At 50.5% G+C, this 19,139-nt stretch overlaps 1 protein-coding gene across 4 annotated transcripts in view; it reads left to right on the top strand.

Annotated features, from left to right (window-relative positions):
* Positions 1 to 19,139, top strand: part of MYO5B (myosin VB) — a 385,273-nt gene that overhangs the window by 324,896 nt on the left and 41,238 nt on the right. For all 4 annotated transcript variants that reach the window (XM_027118483.1, XM_027118480.1, XM_027118481.1 and 1 more), the window contains 4 exons: positions 493 to 704; positions 2,672 to 2,828; positions 4,715 to 4,954; positions 10,765 to 10,998. In XM_027118483.1, the coding sequence (XP_026974284.1) occupies positions 493 to 704; positions 2,672 to 2,828; positions 4,715 to 4,954; positions 10,765 to 10,998 (843 nt within the window). The remainder of the gene's footprint in view (positions 1 to 492; positions 705 to 2,671; positions 2,829 to 4,714; positions 4,955 to 10,764; positions 10,999 to 19,139) is intronic.

The raw sequence follows: 19,139 nt of genomic DNA, 5'->3' as shown, positions 1-19,139 counted from the left end.
AAAAAACCTCACAACATAGTTAGAAACCAAATAAAATGTATTTGGGGGTTATTTGCAATATATTCGTAATCTCCCACACCTGCCTCCTTTCACTTCGTTCAGGCCTTTGCTTAAACATCACCTCCACAGAAATGCCTTCCTCGATTAGCCTATTTCAACATCTCCATCCCGTCCTCCAGCCCTCAGTTTATTGTCTCCGTAATCTTCAGCACTGCCTGAAATGTACTGTGTCCTTGTTTGCTTGTCCGGCTGCCCTCACAGCGATGTCAGTTGCTGGCGGGCAGGGATCTTTTTCACTGCTGCATTCAGTGTCTGACCAGTAGTAGGGACAGGCTCGGCGTCTGTTAACACACTAACTCTCAGCATTTGTTTAAGGAGCAGGGGCATGTGACACCTGGCAAGGGAATTGTGCGTCAGAGGACCTGGGGTGGTAGGGTGCTTTCCCTTACTGCTCACGGATGGTGAACCAGCTCCCCTCCCTGCCTTGTAAAGGATCCTGACAAGTTCCAGTTTGGCCGCACCAAGATCTTCTTCCGGGCAGGCCAGGTGGCCTACCTGGAGAAGCTTCGGGCTGACAAGTTCCGGGCAGCCACCATCATGATCCAGAAAACCGTCCGGGGCTGGCTGCAGAAGGTGAAATACCGCAGGTTGAAGGCAGCTACCTTAACTCTGCAGAGGTACTGCCGAGGACTCCTGGCCCGCAGGTGAGCTGAGCCGGGGCACATCTAAGGTAGCAGATTGGCGGTGAGGGTGGAGGGGCAGGGGGCTGGGACCAGCTCCGAGCTGGCTGGCCTCTCTCAGCCCCGGTAGTTCGAGTGGTTCCTGCTGGGCCCTGTCCGCATCTGGCTTTCCCCCAGCAGCTGGGCCTCTCTCTCTCCTGCCCTTCTCACCTGAGCATGTAGGTCTAGTTCCCAGGTCTCTTGCCTCCCCCAGTCTGTCCCTGTCCTAGGCTAGCACTGGCTGGTTTTCCCGCAAAACCTCCATTTGCCCTTTGCTTAAACTCTTAAGTAAAACAATCTTCTTTTAGAAAAAGAGGCAATTGCAGCCTTTCTGTCACAGTCAACATACACTCAGCTTCGTGATTTACGCCACCAATTTCACAATCCCTTGGGAGTTTGGTAAATAGGGCTGACGAGACCCGGGGAGGTGCCTTCTATGAGTCGTTGCACTCAGCCAGCACAGAGAGGGCGAGCCTTGTCTGACCACAAGCAGCTACCTCAGGGCAGAGCCTGAAGCCAGTCGGCTGCCCTGACCCAGCCCAGCACCATGTAGAAGAAGCTACTTTACTGTAAACGTCCCCTCCTCAGTGATGTCATTGGTGACGAAACGCTAAAGCGGTATAAGCATCTCCGGAGAGCAGAGGGATGGGCATGGAGGACACCCCCGTCACCAGACCCATCCCCGGACCTTCACACAGCTCATCAGATTTTGGACCCAGCCCTAGTTCAAAATCAGTGACCTCTGCAGATCCGGATTTCCTCGGAGAAATGACGGTCATTGCCAGGAAGCCTGGCATTTGGAAGCCAAAGTTTCACAAGCGGCTGCTCAGGCATCTCTGCTTGAATATATAAAACAAGCCCAGAGCAGGCACCCTTTGTACCATAAAGTTAGAAGATTACTCCAGCTCCCCCTCCTGTCCTTGCTGTTTAGCTGTTTATCCGAGCAGAACTGGAGATGATGAACGCCATTAATTTACCTGTGAAGAGCTGAGAGATGGTCTCTGGAACAAAAGCTATGGAAATGAGAAGGTTGTCAGTAGTATCAACACTAAGTCATCATCCACAGTCAGGGCATCACTGAGCACCCTTGTGCCGGGGGCTCTGACTTGGGCAGCAAGCTGGCCTGCATTCTCCCTGCAGGGTGTTTGTATTCTAGAGAGACTGCTCAGGGAGAGCTGGACCAGGAATCGGACTCATTTCAGCAGGTAGAGCAGGGCTGAGTGGGTCACCTCCCACTCTGGAGCTGCGCTAGATGATTTCCAAGGTCCTTTCTAGCTTTTAATATTCTGACTCTCTAGTTGAGCATTCGCTATGAGCCTGATACCAAACAAAGCCCTGAAGGAGGGTAAAAAGTATTGGACTGACTTTATGTCTGTCTTGAGGGGTGAGATGGAGAATGCAGAAATGAAACAGAGGAAAGCAGATGCCCATGTGCAGTGTATCCCCAGCAGAACGGGCTGGGAAATGAGAAAACAAAGAGGGGTCGCTGCAGGTCTGAGAAGGTTTTATTCATTCAGCAAATACTTAACCATGTGCCACTATGCCAGGCCCTGTACTGGATGTAGGGGTACAAGGATGCTTGAGACATGGCTCCTGACCTCTCCACACCCGATGAGCTCAGGGACCAGAAGGGGTGTGAACATGTGATGTTGAGGACTGCCCAGGTCGCAGGAGGGGCTTGCGGGTGGGGGAGTGGACAGATGAGGATCAGAGTTGATCAGACTTAGACTGCGTTGTAAATATGTGGAAAGACGTTTTGCACAAGACGGAGGAAGCCAATTCTGCTGTTCTGAGCTGAGCCTCAAGTCCCCAAGGCCTTCCTACAGTCGGTAACGGTGATGAGGGTTGGCTTGTCCTTGTGGAGTCCAGGCAGGGCCGGGGGGGAGGGGCTCGCATTCAAGAGTGACCCAGAGGCCTCCATCAGTCTGGCCCACCACTCTCTCCCTCCCCAGGCTGGCCGAGCATCTGCGGAGGACCCGGGCGGCCGTGGTGCTCCAGAAGCAGTACCGCATGCGGAGGGCTCACCAGGCCTACCAGAGGGTCCGCAGGGCCACCGTCGTCATCCAGGCCTTCGCTCGGGGCACGTTTGTACGGAGAATCTACCACCAGGTGTGTAGCCACCCTGAGGGACTCAGGCTGTAAACTCAGAACTAAGCAGCAGCAAATGGGTTGGCACCAACATAAAGGTTTCTTGGGCGCTTCTAACTTTTTTCTAAGTAATTTCACAAGTCTGCTCTCACTGAATCCTAACCAAAGTCTCATGAGGTGTAGTGTCTCAAAAGTTCTCCAGAGAGACAGAACCGATAGGAGATGCGTGTATCTCTCTGTGTGTGTGTGTGTGTGTGTGTGTGTGTGTGTGTGTGTTTATTATGAGGAAGTGGCTCGTGCAGTCATGGAGGCTGAGCAGTCCCCCCCATCTGCTGTCTACAAGCTGGAAGACCCAGGAAAGTCAGGGGTGTAATTCAGCCCAAGTCTGAAGGCCTCAGGACAAGGGAGCTGATGGTACACATCCAGTCTGAGGGCAGGAGAAGATGAGACGAAATGTCCCAGCTCAACAGTGAGGCAGGAAGAAGGCGAATTCCTCCTTCCTCCACCTTTTGTTCTATTTAGTCCCACCGTGGATGGCATGATGCCCACTACACAGGGGAGGGCAGTCCTCTTCACTGAGCCCACCGGCTCAAATACTTCTCTCTCTGGAAACATTCTCGCAGACACACCCAGAAACAGTCTTTAACCTGAGCATCCCGTGGCCAGTCAAGTTGACACATACTAAGTATCACAGGTAGAAAGGGTGCGTATCATTGTACCCCTTCAAGAGCTGTGAGATGCTTGGAGCAGCTGACTCACCTGCCCAAGGGCACTCGGTCAGCCCATGGCAGAGTCTGGTGACCTATCTGGGGCTCACACAGACTTGAGAGAAGGGGGAAGTATTGGGAGTCATCAGGCTAGCTCCTCCATTTAACTGATTAGCAGCCCGAAGCCCAGTGAGGTGAGGTCAGGAGAAGGACCCTGACCTCCTGCCTGCCGGGCCATTATCCAATGAAGCTGAAAGACCCAGTTAGGTAGCCCCACGTCAGGACGCACCCCATCCACCAGATCACCCCCGCATAACTGAAGCTCAATGCTAAGATGAAAGATGGGTTGGAACGAAATGTCTAAAATGGTCTTTTGTTTTCCTAAAATGAACATCTACCTCATGTATGATCAGAGAAGGTGTGATTTTCTCAGTAATAAAACTATAAAGTGTTACATTGATAATGAAAAAGCAAACGTGGTTAGGCACCAGATGGAGCACCCCCGGGCCTGTGGGAAAAGCTGCTGTGAATATTCCTGGGAGATTGGTGACATCTGTGTGGTGTCACCATGGATGGGACAGGTGGCATTTCGGAGGCACTAGGGTTTGAACCCAGCTCATCTCAGAGCTGTGATACTGGGCATGTTAGTCTTTCAACATGTTTATTTATTCATTCCACAAATACTTATTTGCAGGGCATTAGCGTGAGAACACTGATGATGCTTTGATTTTCTGAGTGGTTTTTTAACTGGATAGGAAAAAACACAAACAGTGAATTGCAAGCCAGGTTTGTAACTGTAAGCCATTTAACCCACTCAGCAACCTCACTCGACAGTGTCACTTCATCTCTCCCGCTCACCGTCACCAGGAGGGGATCCACATCTGTTGAATGGGGGGCTTATCAGCTGGATAATGTTTAAGCCCCTCCAACTTTGAGGTTTTTAGACTGTGGTTTCCTAACCAATAAAAAGTTAAAAAACAAAACAAAAAACTAGAAAGGAGAGTTTGACAGCTCATTTCCTGTAGGTACACAGGCTGCCAACTTAGTTACAAGTTGTTCATAAAATAAATGGCCACCAGAGCCCTAAGCCATAGGGAGGCTGTCTCTCGCTGACCTTGGCTCTCTCCCCAGAGCAGTACATGAGCCCCTTCCTCCCGTCCTGCAGTGCAAACCCACAGGTGTGTGCTTGTCCCCTGCCAGGTCCTCAGGGAGCACAAGGCCACCATCATCCAGAAGCACGTGCGGAGCTGGCTGGCTCGCAGGTGCTTCCAGCGGCTTCGGGGCGCGGCCATTGTCATCCAGTGCGGCTTCCGGAGGCTCAAGGCCAAGCGGGAGCTGAAGGCCCTCAAGATCGAGGCCCGCTCAGCAGAGCACCTAAAACGCCTCAACGTGGGCATGGAGAACAAGGTGGTCCAGCTGCAGCGGAAGATCGACGACCAGGTTGGTGTCTTGAGCTCCCACCCAGGGGGTGGGGCTGTGGGGAGACTCCACGGGCATGTTTGAGAGAGACCCATGGCTTCCCCAGGGAGCTCTCATTTGATCCCCACAAGACTTCGTGAGGCCATTTTACAGACAAGCAAATTGTGGATCGGGGGCATCAAGCACTTGGCCAAGGTCACAGAATTAGAAAGTGCCAGAACCAGCACTCCAGCCCAGGTCTTCTGATCCCACAGCCATAATGAGGGTGATGCTGGTGTTTTTAACCCCAAATGTCACTAAAGTGTCGGTCCTTTCCTGTGTCGTGGCTTAAGATGGGTTTCCAGAGTTGAAAGCAGGCTCACTGGTACCTTGCTCGTGTAAGGTATTAATGGCCTCAGGACCAGGCTCTTGCAATGCCCTGGAGGGTTTCAGGTGCCTCCTGAGAAAGGAAAGAAGAAGATGGAGCAAAGGAAGGGGGGAAACATGCTGAAGGCGTGTGGTATGTGGTGTGGAGGAAGACAGTTGGAGTTGGGCCACCAGGCAGGGCTTTGGCAGTCAGTGGTTTTATTGTACCTATTCTATGCTAGGCACTTTTTTAAGCTTCTCATGATCCCAATAGGGCAAGAAAATAAATGAGCCATTTTACACCTAAACCAGCTGCCCTAAACAGGAGCCCAAAAGTGGTTAAATGTTCCTGCCTTTCTGTTCTTGCAAAAGACGGCTTCTGGAGAAGAAATTGTGGCCCTGGGTGTCTGTCTCTATGTGAGTTCTACAGGTGTCTTCTTTGGCTTGGCTCCCTAGTGGGGAAGCAAGACAGAAAGCTCAGTGCAGGGTGGAGGACACTCAATACATACCTGGCCCTGGTTGGCCTACAGTGATAGGTCAGGTCAGGGAGGAAGACATATCTACCCAGAGCATCAGGAGTGGATAAGAAAAGGTCTGTACTCTGGGATCAGCCATTTGGAAAACACAATCACAAGGAGGACCTAGGGTTGTATTATTATTATCATTGCCATTATTATTATTATTATTATTATTATGGCTGTTGATGACTGGCCAGGAAAGACATTGTGCCAATTAACCTTCTGAGCAAGGTATAATCAGAGGGACAAGCAGATTTTGTTGGCACTGCTGCACCCTGCCAGGAGCCCCATGTACTGCCCTGCCGCCTCGGCCCTAGGTTCCAGCCATAGGGCCCTGCATTGGCATTGCTGATTTCTCAAGTTGACTTGAGAGGTTAAGAATAAATCTGGTATTTTATACTCCATGTGCTGGAACATCAAAGAGAAGCAGATTTAAAAGGCCTATTTTTAAAGAGCTTTTTGCCTTCAGCTTCCTGCTTGGCAAACATCTGTGAGTAGTGGCAGGTGTTACCCTGTGTGCAGAGGGTAAGGAGAAGAGGCAGGAGGGGGTGGGTTAGATCTTGCTTTCTTGTGTCCCTCCCCATGTTGCCTGACTGTGTGCTAGGCGCTGTTCTCATGTGTCAACTCATTTGATCCTTACCACAACCCTATGAGATTTAACATTATTCCCATTTTAAACAGGCACAGAGAGGTTAAGTAGCCCGCAAGGCCACACAGCTAGTAAGTAGCATGGCTAGGATTGAAACTTGGCAGTTTGGTTCCAAAGAATGTTCTGCTGCCTCCAACCAAATTTTAGGATATCTGCATATTACAGGATTCTTCAGACATGTGAGAATTCCTCAGAACAAGGAAGACCCTTAGCTTTGTTTGGGGTTCATTCTCATAGACAGCGTCGTCCTTGGACAGTGGGGTGTGTGACCCAGTGTCAAAGAACACGTGTGGTGCTGTGTCACGAGAGGAGTCAGCAGCGTAATCCGTGGCACCAGGACTTGTTTTATTGCAGTCTCTTAGCAGGCAGGGCTGGCCTTTGTAAATGAATGGGTTTCTGTTCTTTCTTTATGGCTGGAGACAGCTCAGGCAGCTGCTCCCCTGACACGCAGGGTTCTTAGCCAGGAGGAAAGGATACACGTGTGCCAGGAACAACATAGGCGAAGGCATCCCAGAGTATTTGTCAGAGCAGCATGAGGTGTGGTGGACAAAGTCCCAGCTGGATGGAGGTTTGAGTTCTGTCTCAGTTATACCTGCAACCAGAGCTGACAGTTTGGGGTTATGGCCGAATCTCTGATTAGGCCTTGAGTTCCTCAGAGACAATTGGCCTAAGATCTCTAACTTCTAGCTCAAAAATTCACTGATGCCATAAAGTGGCTAATAAAGTGGTTTCCAGCTCCAGACTGCAATGAAGAATCACGAGGGGAAGCTTTTTTTAAAAAGTATCCCCACTGCCAAGAAGTCAGCAAAGGAGGAAACTGAAAGATAAAAGCAGGGTAAGGTTAGTGCCCCAAATTCATGTTTAAGGTTTTGTGCACCCAACTGAAGAGACAAGATGCAAGTTTAGCACGAAGCTCCCAAGCAAACAGAAAGAAGGGAACAGGATCCCTTGAGAGCTGTTGAAAGAGTTGAGGAGGGTTTGGAGCTGTCCGTGGTGCTGAGACAGGTATCCTGTGGGTTTTCAGAATCTGATGTAATAAACCACATCCTTCACAGTATCCTTCAGCAGTAAGTTCAGTGACAGTTCCTGGGATGATTTCTTGCAGTGTTCCTGGTGTAGGCCTGTGGTGTGACATTTTTCAGCCAAAATGATGTAACCTATGAACTTGGCTCTATCCATCTGGCTTTATTCAAGCACAGCGTGGAGAGTGAGAAGGCCAGTTGAGCTAACAATATTTTTACAATGAGGGTCAAGTTCCTTAGACCTTTATGAGTATAAGGCTATATTTAAATATATTTTATTTGATATATGAAAATATGATGCAAATGTATGGATTCAGTCAGTAACCTCTATTTATTTATTTGTTTATTTATTTATTCATTTATTTATTTATTTTACAACATATTAAGATTCTTTTTTTTCCTATTTTTAAAAAATTTTTTATTGGAGTGTAGTTGATTTACAATGTTGTGTTTGTTTCAGATATACAGTAAAGTGGATAAGTTATACATACACACATATCCACTCTTTTTTAGATTCTTTTCCCACATATCCAGTAGAGATCCCCGTGCTATACAGTAGTTCTTATTAGTTTTCTATTTTATATACAGTAGTGTGTATGTGTCAATCCCAATCTCGCAATTTCTCCTTCCCCTCTTTCCCCCCTGGTAAACATAAGTTTGTTTTCTACATTTGTGACTCTATTTCTAAGACAAATATCATATGATATCACTTACATGTGGAAACTTAAAAAAAAAAGGGACAGATGAACTTATTTACAAGTCAGTAACCTTTTCAATCAGTTTGATTCAGTGTACTTAGTACACACTCGGTAAACATTAGTTAATATTTTACTTTTCATCCATGTACATTTGAAATATCGTATGTGACAAGTTACAGTTTTATGTCCTCTGTGCCTCAGTTTTCTCAACTGTGAAATGGAGATATTAATCAGCCTTACTACATAGGATTTTTGTGACCAGAGAACGAGTTAATAGATGTGAATCATGTAGTACAGTGCCCTTGAGCAGTGGTGCAGAGCAAGCATCCTCTCGGGATGTCTGGGGAGCTCGAGGAGAACAGGGGTCCATATGGAAATCCCCAGCCCGCTGCTGTTAGGAAAAGGCCCTCGCTGGAGGACAGAGCTGGCCGGGTCTCGAGTCACACTGACAAAGGCAGCTCCAGGGAGCCTGGCCTGCCGTCACAGGGAGGGTTTCCGGGGTCTATGAGGGGCAAGTGCCCCTCACCACTCCCTGTGCCAGGCTTGGCTGCACGGCCATGGGTTCCATGGCATGAGGATGAGGCAGGAAACTGCTGGGCCCTTCTGGGGTCCTCCTTTCTAAAACCATGCCTCCGGAACAGGAAATGTGCCGCTGTTAGGAATCTCCCACCCACTCCCCAGGCGGCCGGCAAAGAGTTCGTAGCATCTCTCCCAGGGGGTCCCTAGAGAACTGAATGATGAAGAAGCTGCCCTTTATCAAGCACTAACTGTGCCCCTGGTGCCGGACCCCAGGGAAGCCCTTAATCTCCCTGAGCCTTGATAAAACCCTGTGAGGAAGGAGTTACAGTTATGTGTCTTTCACACATGAGGAAGCCAGGCACAGGGAGGAGGAATGACCTGACCACACGTTCGCAGCTGATCAGGATAGAGCTGCGGTCTGAGCACAGGTCTGTCTGGGTCCAGTCTCTTAACTCCCCAACTTCCCAGAGCCCCGCCTCAGCGTGCGTGTCAATGAAAGCAAAGAGCTGGCCTCCTAGACATGTTATCTTTGCATGAGGGTCCTGGGGTGTCATCACTGCCCATAGCAGGATGTCGCCATCACTTTGTGTACCTCTCCACACCCCACACCTGCTCCATCTAGAGGCCTCCGCAGCCCCGTCCTCCTTCCCACGTTTCCGGGGATCTGACCCAGGCTGCAGCACCTGGAGGAACCTCGCTTCCCGCCCAGAGCAGAACAAAGTCAAGGTGGCTAGTCCAACACGTGTTCCCTCCCTGAACCTCACCCCCCTTGTGCAGAGACTCTTCAGCTTCCTGGGAGACCCAGAGCTGGGTGGGCAGTGCAGATGGCACTGGGGTTTTTAAACAGATGCTGCCTAATTGGATTTCTTATTTGTGATTACTTAGAGCAAGGCTGACTGTCAGACCAGACATGAGGGCATGTCAGGTAGTAACTGGGAGGTTTCCACAGACTGTGGGAGGATCTTTCTGTGCTGTATCAATGAGGGAAATGTACCGCTTGGACACCAACAGTGGGTCTCAGCGTTAAGGTCCCACGGCATTCATGGTGTTGTGCTGGGTCCCACAGCTGTTCTTTTGCCGCCCCTCGCTGCTTCCCATGAAGCTTCACTGCTGGTGTGAATTAGTCATTGGTTCCTGACGCCCCAGCTTGTTGGTAGCTTAGCCAATAGCTCTGTTCTACTTGGAGCTCCTGCAGAGAACAGCAATGAAGAATTGTCACTGACTGTTGCTTGCTTGCTTGGTTACTGGGAGAACCCTGCTTCTTCCACTGCACTTTCCCTGCTAACCACTTTGAGCTGATATGCTCAACTGCAGCACCACTTCCTGCCCATGTTTACACTAGCACTTGACACTGGCCCTGGGTCCTCAGGGCTTCCTCTGTGTGAGCTCATCCACAGTCTGCCTCCGAGTCCCCCCTCCGTACCTCTGCCAGGCACCCGGGAGAATGCTTCTCACTTACCTATTGCTTGAGTGGGTACATGATTGGGTACCTCGTCGGCAGGGACGGGTTCTGCCAGGGCATCCGTTTCTGGAGTCAGAGTCTTACAGGATAAGCTGACAGGTGGTGGGAGGGATCCCTAGGCCCCATGGAGGACCTCCTTGGAAGAGGGGATGCTGAAGAGGTCCTTTGTCTCAGAGCCAGCGATTAGGTTGCAGCTCTTTGTGCCAGTGAGTCCAAGGACAGGAGGGCCCTGCGCGAAGGAGCAGGGAATCCTGAAAAGCAAAGGCTGCAGTTCCAAGAAGCCAAAAACATTGTTCCTGCAACTTAAAAACCGGGCGTGAGATCTCTCCAGCCGGACACAGAAGGCTAACCACTGTCGGCCAGCTTCCAGCTCTGTCACAGCTCCTAAACACTCCTTGAATGTCAGTACTGGTGTTTTTTCTTTTCCTTTATTTCTCCTAGGTTCACAGTAGAGTTTTGTTAGGGAGATGCCAAGAAAGCACTCAAGCGTTCGGTGATTGTGAGGTTTAATTCCACCTTGGAAGTCCCTTTTTTAATTGCCTTCATGTTTGTTCCTGTCCCACTAACCTTGCTCTCCACCTCTGTTTCCTCCCTCCCTGTTTGCTGGTGCTCTCCCAGAACAAAGAGTTCAAGATGCTGTCGGAGCAGCTGTCAGCCATCACCTCCACACACGCCACGGAGGTAGAGAAGCTGAAGGAGGAGCTGGCCTGCTACCAGCAGAGCCAGGGTGGGGACAGCAGCCCGCAGCTGCAGGAGGAGGTCGAGAGCCTGCGGACAGAACTGCAGAGGGCCCACTCGGAGCGTAAGGTCCTGGAGGACGCCCACACCCGGGAGAAGGACGAGCTGAGAAAGGTATGTCGGGGCCAGAGGGGCAGCTGGGTGGTGGCTGGCTAACAGAGCACCCCTCCGAAGTGGTTTCTTCTTCCAGCTGTTACACTGGCATGGACTTTACTGGGGCTTGTGCCCAAGACTGACCGTCCCTCTGTGTTCAGATGTAAAGTGCCACTGCTTTGGGGGAACCCACACAAGCACGTGTCCATTCACCTGGCAAGTGCTGATTGAGTTTCTGCCATTACCTGGACATGATGGCATCCCCTGAAAGGTTACACACATGTGCCTTTGGGCATGTTCCTTATAGTCTAGAACTAGCCACTGAGTCCGCTCTGCAGTCCGAGTTCCTGTTGGCAGGAGAGACGGTACAGAGGTAGTGGCCTTTCTTCTTAACGTTGCCTGCAGGGACTAGGGGCAACCTCTAGGCATCCCTACCCATAATCATAGTGCTTTGGGGAATTTGCCTTAAGTTTAAGTGTTGACTAATCTCTGGTTGGTGTGCTCTGTAGGTTTTCTTTCCACCCCATAAAACGGGATTGGACCCCACTCTCCCATCTCAAATGTCAGGATACAGAGATTCCCTTCTCCACTGCCAAGATAGCTGTTCAAACCAGGGAAGTCCCACGTGCCCCTGCGGAGCCTTCCACGGTCTCAGGACGCTGCTTCTCTCCCCCATCTTTATGGCAACCCACAGGCCACAGGGAAGATGGCCCACTGCCCACTTATTTAGTTCCTGTCCATCACTGGAGAGTCACGATGGGTTAAGAATCTAAGAGGGAAGGACTCAGTGTTCCTAACATTGAAATAACAATTTTCAGTGTTTAAAAACTGGGGCAAGCTGAGTGCTGCCACAGAAAGCATCCTGAGGTAGACACAGGAGTTTCCAGATTCTCTTCCCTGCATTGCCATTACCAAGTGCATGCAGGAAGTCTCACTGGCCTTAGTTCCCTCATCTGTTTAAAAAAAAAAAAAAGAAAAGAAGAAGAAGAAAGGTTGGTTTAGATCATTTTTTAGGCCCCTTCTACTTGCAGCTAGTCAGCTCCATGAGATGGTATTTGATGGTTTCTAGAAGGAAAAAGAACCTCTCTCAACCCTGCTCTGTAGTGCCTCTCTCTTCCTGTGCCCAGTTACTTTCTCCTGGGCTGAGCCCTCAGGCACAACCGGGAAATAGGGGGGCTGCCATCCACCTGCGGACCCAGCTCCTGCTGGGCTTGCCTACGTCACTTCCTGTCCCGGGCAGAACTTCCCCACCGTCAGCCACTGCTTTCCCCAGATTCCAGGGGGTTTCCCAGAGTCAGAAGGGGGATCCACACGGGGATTAGGCGACGAGGAAATTGAGACATAGGACTTACCGGTGCAGGCAGCCTGGCACAAAAGAGGCCACCCTGCAGCCTGTTGCCCAGATAAACCTGCCAGCTCACCCACCACGCCTGGAGTGGACTTCATTCTTCGGGGTAAAGCACATGCTTAAGGAAACCCCCGTTACAATGTAGCTACAAGCCTGTAACCTATAAAGTGTGGAATTCCAAACTTGTAGTTGATGGATCCTTGCTAACAGATAGACAGTAACCGTTGTATGGGAATAAGAGACAAGATGGTGAAATCCACAGGCAGAGAGAAGAGGCCAAGATCAGAACTGGAAACTCTTGAGATTGGTGACCCTGGGAGAAAAAGAAAAGCAGGTTCCCTGCACATGGGTGCTGGTTACATGAGACGCTGGGAAGTTAACCCAGCAGATCATAAAACCGGGGTTTGCGGTCTCCGCCTCCACAGAGGGCACTTGACTCATGGACTCCCTAGGCTCCTTCTCTGCCTCCCCTGGGGCACTGTGATTTGGGGACTCGGTACTTTTAAAGTATCCACGTCTCCGTCCAGGGAGCCTAAGGGTTTATAATATCCCATGAGCCAAATAAGGAAGCGGGCTGCCTCCTCCTCTCCTTTGGAAAAATTGTTACTATTGAAGTCTGGACCTGGGTCTTAAATATCAATACAATGAGAGCTTGGTCCTGGCAAGAAAGAAGAAAAATTCAAGGACACTGCTAAAAAGGGAACAGCAGGCACAGAGGCAGAACGAGGAAAGCACCTTCCCTGACTCCAAATATGAGCAAGTCCCAAGCTGGTAACTTAAGAAACTGGCGTGAAATGATTAAGTGCGATGTCCATCTTTTTCCAGGAGGAGAAAAAGTGGAAGCAAATTTTTCTCTTTCTCTAAGGTCTTCCAAACGTTTATTCTGGTGGCTGTGGGGTAGGGCAGGTAGGGGCTGGCTTTTTTCCCCTCTGGTTCTTCTCTGCCGAGTCTGGGTTTAATATTTATCAAAGGTACCACGTCCAGTCTTAACAAACGCTGAATAATCAGACAGTGGGTTTCTTCTCGGGCTTGTCCAGCAGCCTGCTCCTTGCTGAACAAGATCGGTGAGGTGGGCGAAGCAGGGAGGGAGCTGCCTGCTGGTAGATGTGTAATTAATGGATTTGATATTTCTGTCAGCAAATGTTGTATTGGAACTGGCAACCCGGTAAACTCGGGGCTCCCCGCTTCTGACGGCATTCTCATTGTCAGGCCACGTGGCCATGCTGCCTTGGACTGTGGAAGGCCAGGCCTCCCTGGGGGCAGAGCCTGGGCATGACCCACCCCCATCAGCTGCAGAAGTTAGCTGACAGTCGTTCTATTAAAGGTGTCTTTGTTGGGGCCTCTCCCCAGAGTGGTCCGCACCTCGGCCTGGAGCCTCCTTTCCTTTTAGCTGTGGGATGTGTATTTTGTTCCTTCTTAAAGCTATCAGTGATCCCTGCGCTGACGGACTTGTGCAGCTGTGCTGTTTCCTATCCCTGATGAAAGAGACGTGAGTCCCAGGGCTGCCCTTGACACAGAGGCAATGGCTCATTATCCAGAATCTGCTCTGCTGGTGAGGCCAGCACGGCCTGGCTCAGAGCAGGGCTGTGGGTGGGTAAGAAAGAGCAGCCCACAGCTAGGTCCCTGGCTCTGAGCGAGGGTCCTTGACACCTGTGAGCCCCGCAGGCCTCGAGTGTTCAGGCTGGTGCAGTTGGGCTTCTGTGTTGCATTGTGTCATCGGCCACCGAACCACCAGCAGATAGTTACCTTGGATAGTTCCAATGTAAAGGTGTTCTGTTTTTCCAAATAGAGGTAAAAAGATCTGCCTTTGGGGGTAGGGGGGTTCTCACAGTGGAATGTTTTGAGCCTTCCCCCCCCCAATGATACAGAACAGGACTTCTTTGGCCCATTAAGACTCAGAGTTGTGCTGTCAGCGGGCTTCATGGTTCATAAGGAGGCTGATGGTTGTTAGAAAGAGGACCCCATGCGTCTCATGGAAGGACGTTATCTCACTGCAGAAATCATGGAAGCTCACAGCCCTTCGTTTATTCAGTAATTTATTGAGTGTATTTGTTAGGCACTGTTCTGCACACTGGTGCAAAAGTAAGCAATTTTAAAGGTCCTTCTCTTGGGCTTCCCTGGTGGCGCAGTGGTTGAGAGTCCGCCTGCTGATGCAGGGGACACGAGTTCGTGCCCTTGTCTGGGAGGATCCTACATGCCGCGGGGCGGCTGGGCCCGTGAGCCATGGCCGCTGAGCCTGCGCGTCCGGAGCCTGTGCTCCGCAATGGGAGAGGCCACAACAGTGAGAGGCCCGCGTACCGCAAAAAAAAAAGAAAAAGTCCTTCTCATTCTTAGGGAGTGTAAATATTTGGGGGTTATTGGAGAGTATACAGATGGGAATCATACAAATTATCCCTCATGTGCAATAAAGAGAAATAAAGCAGAGTAAAGGGATAGAGGGGAACCTTTGGGGCCAGGGCAGGTGTGTTTCATTCAGACTCCCGCTGAGAAGATACCTGAGTGAGGTGAGGAATGAGCCATGGGGACTTCTAGGGAACAGGTGACAAATGTCACAGCAGGTGCGTCAGCCCTGCGGTGGGAGTAGGCTGGGTGGGTTCAAGGACCAACAAGGAGGCCATCGGGCTGAGGTGGACAGAGCAAGGAGAAGGGTAGGAAGGTGGTGGGATCACATCAGGAAGGATCTTCTGACCTTGAAGGCAACATTGGCCGTGAACCCTCCAGAGAGATGAGCAAGTCTGTCTGGTGCACTTGGTCCCTGCAGCACACACCAGGTCCCTCCCGCCCCGAACGCCTTCCTGGAACTCTGCTGTCGGAACCAGGTGTTTGAGGCCTGCTCCAGGCTTCGACATCGCTGTCCTTCATGTGTCAGCCTTCTGACCTGTCAGGATGCAGGGTGGCCTAGTGGTTACGAGCTGGACCCGGTCTGCTCGGGGCCACAGCCAGCTGTGGTTTTCTACTAGAAGACTTGCATTTGGCTCTTTTTACAGTGCAAGAACCCAACTTGAAAAAACTAAGTCAAAACAAAACCAAAAGCCCAGAGCTACGTTGTATCCCCAAACATTATCACGAGTAAAGGCAGTTACTTAGCTGAGGCATTTGTTTCGTTTAACTTACCAGGGACTAAACTAGCCTGATTTACACCAGGGTTGGTTCTGATGATCTGTCCCCAGTCACCTTTTAGAGGTAAGAAACACTCCCAAAAATATTGCCTTGCAAGAGTTAAAAGACCCCTCCACCAAAAAAAAAAAAAAAAAGGAGCTGCTGAATGATGTTTAATGAGCCGCCACAGCTGGCGAGGGAGCTATTTATCACCGGAGAGGGCACACCTGCCTGACTCTGTGTTAGCGTCTCCCCCTGCAGCCTGCGTCCCTGACAACAAAAGCAAGGCCATTTGGCTGCAGAAGTTTGTCACCCACCACAACGGCGGCCAACAAACTCTCCATATGCTAGCTGGTTGGGGAGACTGGGGATGGCCAGCACCTGGGGAAGTGTGGTTGGGGGAGCGCTCTCTGCCCCCGCCTGGGATGTGGAGCTGAGATGGGGCCCATCCCTCCTGCTGTGCGCCTACCTCCAGAACTGCTCAGGCAGGAAGAAAAGCAAAGCTCCCCAATGCCACTTTGATGAATGGCTTAGAATAACAAAGCTGAGTTCATCAGAGGCCTGTCTTTTGGAATCAAAGCCTTGGAGGGAGACGGAGGAAAGAAATGAGGCGCCCACACAACAGCTTTTAGTGGGTACACGCTCGTAACCGTGGCTGCCCCGCCAGCTGGAGTCTTGGCTGAGATTTTAGATCACAGGTGGTTGTGAAGAAGCTTCATGATCTTCGCCTGCATTCGGAGGAATGGAGGTTTCAGGTCCAGCCTCGTGGTGGTGGCATGCGCCCTCTACTGGGCAGACGACACGCTCCACTTCAGAGGGACGTTGCCGGCCTGTAGGATGCTCAGAGGACAGTCATGAGCACTGAGTGATCCTGGAAGCCGTCTCAGGTGCCCACCTGCTCTGTGAGCTGCCCGTGTATACAGAAGGTGGTTTAGGGAATGGAAGGCCTAGTTCCACGGAGGGTCTGGTTACCTCACAGCCTGATCTGAGCAGCCACTCACCCTGGTCCACTGATTCAGGGGTTGCGGTCTTGCTTCTCCGAGGGGGACTGGAGTCCTGCCCTCCTGACTGTGGCACCAGGTGGAGCTTCACTCTGGCTGCACCCTGCGTGGGCTTTTTGTTGTAGAGGTTCACACCACGCGGTTTCTTCTGTTGGTCGTTTTCAGTTTGACTTTACTTGTACACCTAGAAAAGGGAAAGCTATTTTGAGTATTTGCCAAGCTAATTTAAAGGCACACGTGAGGTCATTGGGTGGTGAACTGCGTCCAATAACAGCAAATTAGATGAATTTAAAGAGTGCTTTTTTCCTGGCCTCCTGAGCCGAATTGAATTATTTGATTAAACAAGCTCATGTCTTCTAGATGTTTCAGTCAACGATAAACACATTTAAAAAAACAAAAAACCCTTTAAAGGAGTCCTGATTTTTGCATGAGGAAAGCTTGGGCTCCTTAACTGGATCTGCAGGGCAATTCGTTCGTTCAACAAGCGTTAGGTGCCCGCGTCGGGCCGGGTGCTGATGATGTGACAGCCTGGAACGTGGCCCCTGGGTCCTGCTGAGGCCTCTGGTCCAGGCTGAGCAGGCGCATGTCTGCCAGGGGGCAGGGCCGTAGCACCAAGGCTGAGAAACCCTGCTTTACGGAAACCTGCTATGGCCTTTACCTGTTTTCTCACTGTTACCCACCTGTTCCTCAGCCCTGCTAGGCTGGGCCCTCTCTGTGGGCAGCTACCTTGAGTCTTGTTCATTTGCATCCCCTAGCCCCTGGCAGGGCTCCTGGTACAGAGAAGCGCATCAGGAAGTGTGTGATGGATGAGTGACAGCCTTGCCCTGTGTCACCCCCTGGGCCAGAACTAGGCTTCGCCAGTGGGAGCCTTTGAGGATAAAACAGCGTCCATCCCGATGCTTTTTCTTTTATGCTTTGCCCTCACCGCCAAGTCAGGTTTGCTCTCTGTGGACACGAAACATCAGTTGTGTTCATTATAATAAAAAATAAATTGTCGACGAAGATAACAGTTTGGTATAATTAGTCACATGAGTGTATACATATTTACCAGCCTTATCTCATTTGATATCCTGTGGGGGGGCAGAGCACGGTCCTTTGCCTGATCCTCCATAGAGAGAGCTCCTGACCATGAAGGGGGTAATAATCTACTTGGTGGGAACGGGTCTGCTGAACATAAAGACGTAATGCCAGCGGTTCTCGACCTAGAGTAGTGTCAGCATTGCCCTCACTAGTCAGAGCCTCATTCCTGTAACTCTCAGCAGCACATCCGCAGATGAGCTGACGAGGGAAACTGAGTCCATCTGAACTGAGATTGCAAAGGAGCTGCAGTGTCCCGTTGCCAGGATGGGACAGTGTCCTGGAAGGTAGTTTTGAGCCACATTTTGAAGGAGATTGAAACCTCCTTGAAGTTTGAAGGAGTTGGGTCATGTTAATGGAGGGTTAACAAATGGCTCGGACCTTTTGCAAGCCTCTGCCAGTACTGTGTGTCTGCTCTTCTCTGTAAGGATCCTTAGAGAGCACGCCACCTGCAGACTATCAGCGGCTCCCCAGAGGGGCCAAGGCACCTAAGTGGAGCCACTGCCGTCTGAATTCCGAAGGGGAGAACAGCAGACCTCAGTCCTGGACGCCAGCCTCGTTGCAGTTCTCTCCTGACCCTTTCTACGTGATGCTGGGGGTTGGGGGGAGCAGTTCTCTTAACTCACCTCTTGGCACCTTAAGCTTATCTTTAAAGCCAGGAGGAAGGGAAGATGGCATTGAAACATAACTAGTTGGAATTCAAACCTCTCCAAGGCTTCTGCCCTTTAGCCAGCATCCCTAGGGCCTCCTTTCCTGCTTTTCCTGCCACGGGGTCTAGCAGCATTTCAAGGGAATGCAGGTGGGTCCTCTGGGATCTGTGTGATCCTCTCTCCCCCTGGATTCCATGCCACAATCTCCTAGGTAGCAATTCTGGTAGGTCACCATCTAGTCTCAGCTACTCTGAACAGGCTGGTCATCACGTGTTCTGTTATTGTACTGAGGGTGGCATTTTGAGGCTCTTTCTACACAGGCTGGGAAGAAGCCTCTCCCCAGTAGGTCATAAAACGTACCAAAGAGCCAGAACCGATTTCTTCAACCAGAGGGAGCGAGGCTGTTTATGCTTATCACTCAGACCAAAACCTGGGAGCCTGTTTTACACTCATTTTTTTGTCTTTTGCCACACCTAGCACAGGGTACTGTGCTTAGGAAAACAGCAGCTTCACTGAACATAATTCACATCCTCTAGTTGAAAGTCAATAGCAAGGCTCCTTCCCTTCCCCAGCATCTGAGCTGTGCGGGTCCAGTGAGACACACATGGGCAGGGGCGGGTGAAGACCAGGGGTAATTCTTCATTGTGAGCTTTAGGCTTTCCTGAGACTCAAACATGAGAGCTCAGAATTTACCAAGACACGGAACTAAATACAAGAAGGCCAGTTATCATGTAAGATCCTGAACACAGCATATGACCTTGGCATAGACTTTTCATGAGGTTTCTGTGGGCATTGCAAAACCACAAACAGTGGTAAACTCATCTGCCTTGTTCTAATGGGGTTTTTCTTTCAGTGTACAATTTTAATCCCCAAATGAAAGCAGCTTTGGCCGATTCAATTTTCTTTAGTAAAAAGAGCATTTAAACTTAACCAGCTGAAGTTCAGACCTCACAAAAGGAGCCTTTCCTCTGCCCGGCTTCACAGGCA

This window comes from Aethalodelphis obliquidens, unplaced genomic scaffold, assembly GCF_003676395.1.
Source record: "Aethalodelphis obliquidens isolate GAN/ISIS:26980383/991018 unplaced genomic scaffold, ASM367639v1 scaffold19, whole genome shotgun sequence".
Taxonomy (NCBI): Eukaryota; Metazoa; Chordata; class Mammalia; order Artiodactyla; family Delphinidae; genus Aethalodelphis; species Aethalodelphis obliquidens.
Note: the sequence above shows the minus strand (reverse complement) of the source record. Positions and strands in the feature narration are given on the sequence as shown.